The sequence below is a fragment of the Caretta caretta genome, chromosome 7 (genome assembly GCF_965140235.1).
Source record: "Caretta caretta isolate rCarCar2 chromosome 7, rCarCar1.hap1, whole genome shotgun sequence".
NCBI lineage: Eukaryota > Metazoa > Chordata > Testudines > Cheloniidae > Caretta > Caretta caretta.
In genome coordinates, this window is record NC_134212.1 from 55,058,884 (window position 1) to 55,064,883 (window position 6,000).

The 6,000-nt window shown below is 51.1% G+C and overlaps 1 protein-coding gene across 32 annotated transcripts in view; it reads right to left on the reverse strand.

The window, feature by feature from the left end:
- CAMK2G (calcium/calmodulin dependent protein kinase II gamma) overlaps positions 1-5,375 on the reverse strand; it is a 177,056-nt gene extending 171,681 nt beyond the window's left edge. For 14 of the 32 annotated variants that reach the window (XM_048859082.2, XM_048859071.2, XM_048859074.2 and 11 more), the window contains exons 1-2: positions 5,140-5,373; positions 3,137-3,231 (exon numbers count right to left, since the gene is read on the reverse strand). In XM_048859082.2, the coding sequence (XP_048715039.1) occupies positions 3,137-3,231; positions 5,140-5,204 (160 nt within the window). In that variant the 5' untranslated portion in view covers positions 5,205-5,373. Of the gene's footprint in view, positions 1-3,136; positions 3,232-5,139 lie in introns of all 32 variants that reach the window. The other 18 variants (XM_048859076.2, XM_048859065.2, XM_048859069.2 and 15 more) reach the window with 4 other exon arrangements.
- Between the last annotated feature and the right edge of the window lie 625 nt (positions 5,376-6,000).

Sequence of the window (6,000 nt, forward strand, 5' to 3'; positions counted from 1 at the left end):
GCCTCTGTGTGCGACCACCCTTTTCAATTAAAAACGGGTGGGGGGGGGGAGAAGGGTGTTAATTTAATTTAACAGGGACTCGGGCTGTCAGCCCCAGTCCTGGCTGGGCTGACACCTTGCAACCCACTTTGAGAACCCCCTTTTTTGGGCACAGCATCACACTGGGATTATCCACCATGACCCCCAAATCTTTTTCAGAGTCACTGCTTCCACCATTTTATAAGCATGGACTGCATTCTTTGGTCCTAGATTTAGACATTTGCTTTTAACCATATTAAAACGAACATTGTTTGCTTGCACCCAGCTTTCCAAGCAATCCAGATCACTCTGTATCGGTGACCCCGTCCTCTTCATTATTTACCACTCTTCTAATCTTTGTGTTGTCTGCAAACTTCATCAGGGATGTTAGGTTTTCTTCCGCATGACTGATAAAAAATGTTAAACAGCATATAGCCAAGAACAGATCCCTGCAAGACCCCACTTGAAAAACACACCCACTCAATAAGGATTCCCCATTTACAATTACGTTTAGAAACCTATCAATTATCCAGTTTTTAATTTATTTAACATGTACCGTGTTAATTTCATATCATTAGAGTTTTTTTTAATTAAAGTGTTGAGTGGGACCAAGTCAAACGCCTTACAGAAGTCTGAGGAGGGTACTGGGAGTGGGGCAATGGGGGGATACCCCAATATATGCAGAAGCTATATGGGTGTGTGCTCCCAATGAGGCAAGAACTAACATGGGAATGGGAAGCAGCAGGCAAGGTACACCCAGGCTATTGCAGAATTCACTCACGGTCCTGCTGCCATAACAGACAGCTTTTTAAAAAGAACTGCTCATCAGCTCCGCCGTTTTACAGTTGTTGATTTCATCTCCCTTATCATTGGCTAACAGCCCTAACATCTCTCTAACATTTCTAGTTTGAAGAGCCTTTACAGTGTTTATCCATCTAGGTTCTTACATGGCGCCCAGTCCCACCGTATCTGAGCCTCTATTCCCACCAACCCTTTTGACTATCATTAATTCTTTGTTGCCTTGTCTTTCCCCACTTCGTTTCCAATACAAGTTCCTTGTGGCCATCAGATATTTCAGTGGGACCTCAAGAAGCCTGATCAGCCACAACTTCTTCCTCCCAATATTTCTCTCTTTCAGCCAGTTTCATAATTCCCCCCACATTTGCTCTCTCCAAATCAGATACCTTTGGACAGCTGTGTTCTATGAACCTATTCATCAATACCTTGAATTAACAGAGCTCACAAATCACTAGCACAGAAGCGTCCAACACCACTTATGTTTTCAATCAAGTGGTAAGAAGTAGATCAAGTGGTAAGATCCTAGTGGTAAGAAGTAGATCAAGGAGGATTTCTCCTCTAGCTGGATTCCCTACTTCCTGGCTCATTTATTTAACCTTTAGTTAATCTGAGAAGTGATGATGTTCCACACTTTTTGTATTTGTAACTCAACAGCTGTCTGAGTACTTGAAATCCTACATGACCACATTATCTGGAGATTTTGGACTCCACGGTAACTGTTTTAGGAATTTTTTGTTCTCATTTTCCTCTAGCCCTACAGCTTTGTCACTTCTTGCAACCTTACCAGATTATTTCGCTACCATTCTGTTAATGGGAAAATTGTTTCTTGCTGGTTTTGTTAATTTAGAGTATTACCCTGTCCCGCAGACAAAGAGGATTATACCCACTAATGCTGACGAGATGGTTCTCTGCATTATTTGGTTTCAGTTATGTCCACTACATCATATTCTCCTTTCATTAAGCAAACGCTCCCAATTACCCATTTCTTAGTCAGTTTAAAGTCTGCGTAACTAGCCCTGCCAGTTTTGAACCCACAGAACTGGGATCCCATGTGCTTCAGTGGAGATTTCACAGAGCATTGGCATCCGTTCTGTACATCGACAGCCTTCCCCTTCTAGGCCATCCACAGATCCATCAGCTGGTCTCCAGTATCACTCTTGACTTTACTTGCACTAGTTACTAGAAAGACAAAACATCACCAATGTTGACTTCGGTCTGCAGCACTCTTCCCAGGGTTCTAAAATCATTCTTGATCCACAGATTCTCCCTTTGTGCCTGTCATTAGCTTTTACATGAACTACACTAGGTGAACATTCACTGCCTCTCTGCAGGCTATACTTTGCTCTTGTCATCACATTTCACGCGCTGGCACTGGGGAGATAGTGTATCGTCCTTTTCTCTTTTTTAGGAATCAGACAGCCTGAGCTATGTTCATCGCCTCTTTGGTGCCACCCTTTCAGTTGCTGGTCAATATACTACCTGGTTCTCAGCCTCCGGCTGATCATCTAGCTCATCAGGGACATAGTATTTGTCACTTTTGTCAAAACTGAATGGCCTAAGTGCATTAAGTCTTCTCTTAGCCTCCTCTTCCACATTCATTCCCTTGGAGATCTCAGCCAGTTACATCTCTCTTTATAGTTCCTCCTACTGCAATCCAATTCAGTATTTTTTCCAATCGATTTCAGCTCCTGCCCATGTCCCTCCACAGTGGAAGCCACCTCACTCTTCATACATACAGAGCCTTCCTTGTGAAATGAACCAGGACAAATCACAAGAAAAGTTCAGCAAATAAATTTGGGATGACAGATTCTCTGTTCCTTTCTGTACCACTATTCTGAGCTCAGTTGACACGTACAGGTTTTGAAGAGAGGCTTTCGGAGTTAGGTGGCTGCGGAGAACAACAGAAATTTAATTTGGTTCTTTTAGAAGCTTTAGAGAACCCTTCCATCCAGTTCAAATATGAGCATATTAGACATAGGATTAGCTACAAGAGGAATACACCATCTATGACGACATCCTGAAACTAAAAAGATCCTTTATCCAACAAGACTATACCCCAAAGCACAGAAGACCTCCAGCAATGCTGGCACACTGAGGACATAGTAGGTCCTCAAAAAGAGAAAAGATAACAGGAAGTACTCCCAGAAGTTGAGATCCTTGCAACACTTCTTCAGTCTACCATTTGCATCACTACTTATTACTTAAAACTACAAGACAAGCACCTACAAAGCCCATAATCTTGCTGCAACTAAAGTTCCAATCATGTTTCTCCTGTTCATAGAGAAAGGCAATGGGATGAAGGACAGATCTGGATACTAACCTCTGGCTGACAGCTTTTTGGTGTTGATGATTTTTGCAGCATATTCCTGGGATGAACTTTTCTTCACACATCGGCGGACCACAGAAAAGGCTCCCCTAGAAGAAAGATAGCGGGGGCTGTGAAATTGAAAATAATAATGCAACTGGAACGACTACCACCCCCAACCTAGACATGTCAAGTCAGCAAATAACGCCAGAGGAAAAGTGTATACCCAAATGCCTGGCTGAGGCCTCCTAGGGGCCTTAAGCAGGAAAGCACAAACAGTACACCATGGTGGGGAGGGGAGAAGGGTGCAGAGACATAACATACAGGAGCTGAAGAGTGAAAGAGGAGTAGCCCATAAGGTTGGAAACATCGCCAAGAAGTCCATCCCATAATGGTCTAGTGGCTGGAGAAGACAACTAGGAATCAGTTCTCCTGGGTTCTTGTCCCAGCTGGGCCACTGAATCACCGCAGCACTTTGGATGAGCCACTAGCTCTGCTACACCCATTTCCTTATCTGTGAACTAGAGATAAATTCCTCTTCCCAGAGGTGCAGGGGGACTGGCAGGCTAACTGTTGTTTGTAAGTTAACATTTTATAAATATGAATTATTATTGCTGCGACGGGCTGTAGGGAGAAGTGCACTAAGTGGCAGAACAGAAAGGGGAAGGATTCTTAGAAGAAAAGGGAGATAGCGTAAGAAAAAAAGGTGTAAGGAAAGACAGCCCAAGCCCTAAGAGGTTGTGGGGAGAGAAAAAACCTGGAAAGTGGTCCCAACAGAAAAAATGGTGGGGAGAGAGACAAGAGAACGGGCTTGACGGAAGAAAAACTCAGGGAGGTCAGAAGTGTGAATAAGGGGAAGTTGACAGTGAGGTATCCAAGCCTCTGAGTGGGGAACTAGGTCCCACCAGTCCCCAGAGAAGTCTGTACAGTGGAACTGAAAACAAAACAGAACAGACAACCCACAGCAGCCCCATGGAAAACTTAATCCATCAGAGAGGATCTGGCTCTAGGCAGCTGGGCCCCTCCTTACACTCCAGAGTCCTGACCCCTCCTCAACTTCTGCTCCCACCCCCAACCTCTCCACATAAACCAACCAGAAACACTGCAAGCACCATTCCTTGGCCCAGGGTTGGGTGCTGAGACACAGGCTGCAGCAGCAGCCTAGGAATCCATGTGGGGATGGGGTAAAGAGATGCAGCAGTGCCCAGAGATTGGTGCAGGGAAGGAGGGGGAAAGATGCAGCAGTACTCAGGGATGCATCAACACCCAATGATCCCATCCTGTATACTGCTGCATCTCCTCCACATCCCCACAGGATCCCACTGCAGGTCTAAGTGTGGGGGGGGGGGGGGAGAGTTGCGTGCAGCAGTGCCTGATCCCAATACTGGGGAGGGGAGATCCCCTATACAGCCGCAGAACCTGGTCCTTCTTGCAGGGCTAGGGGAGTATCTCAGGAGGAAGCTGGAGCGATAGCAGGGACAGCTTGGGTGAGTGTCCCGGATTATGGCTATCACCAGGATGGTTTGGGGGAGCAGGGTGCAGCAGCCCCAAGCAGTTCAAGAGCAGAGCTAGGAGATGGGAAGTAAGTCCTGGGGTACACAGCCTCACATGGTGCAGGGATGGGGGGCACCCTGGCTTGTAACTACACCTGGGGTTGAGATAGGAGTAACCCGGGGGGCAGTAGCACCCATTCCCCATGCAGAACAGGGACGAAGGGAACGCGGGAGGCCCTAGAGTGCAGCAGACCCCTCCCGGTCCCACTGTAGGGGCGGCGGTGGCAGGATCCTCGGGTGTAGCGGACGCCAGTTGCCGGTCCCAGGGCCAGGGCAACGGGAGGAGCCCGGGAGCTCGCAGCACCCAGTCCGGCACAGGAAGGTGGAGCGGGACAGCCAGGGTGCCGCAGCGGCGCCGGGGCAGGGCAGGGGGGTGGGGGAAGAGGCAGGCGGGCGGGGGCTCCTGGGCTGGGGGTGGGACGCAGCCGGAGGTCCCCGGGGCGCAGGGCCGGGCGGGCTCCGTACTTGCCGAGCTCCTCGTAGAGCTGGTAGTCGTCGGTGAAGCGGGTGCACGGGGCGGTGGTGGCCATGCTGGGCTGGGCTCGGCTCAGCGCCACTCGGGCATGGGGCTGGGCGAGGCGCGGGCTGCTGCCGGCCGGCCGGCGCGGGCGGATCGCGCTGTCCTCGGGGCAGCCTCCTCCGGCTGCTGCCTGGCTCCCCGCGCCGCCCTGCACAGTCACCGCTCGCCAGGGAGGAGAAGGAGGCTGAGCCCCGCCAGCACCGCGAGATCTTACTGGGAGACACCCCCCGCCCGCCCCCTGCCTCCGCCCGGCCCCAGGGTGGGGCCGCGCCCTGGCGCTCGGGGCAAGCGGGGCGGTGCTGGGCCCGGGGGCGCACGCGAGCCGCCGAGCCCCGTGCAGGCTGCAGCTGGAGAGCCCCCCCTTGCTTGTCTGCGCGGGGCTACAGCCAGACCGCCCCCCAGCACGGAGCAGGAGGAGACGCAGCGGAGTAACCGGGGCGCGGGAGCCCCTCGCGTGCGCCCCAGACTCACAGTCAGAGCACCCCCAACGCAGCAAGAGTCCCACGAGCGTGGGTGGGGCGGCTACTGGGGGGCGGGGAGACATAAGGGAGGGAGTGGTAGCGAGGAGGAAACCAGCCCGAGAGCTCCCCGCAGCCTGGCCGGGGCCGGGTCTGACCCCTTGTTGCTCCTAGGCACAGGGGCGGGTAGAAGTGCGGCCCGATAAACTTCCTGCATGCACCGAAAAGGGGAGGGCTGCAGCCTGAGATCGCTGCGCGGGGAGCGTGCACTAGGGCGAGCTGAGAGCCCCGGGCGGATAAATAAGGCTACAGGAGATTAACCCTTACGTGCACCAAGAGAAGGAACTA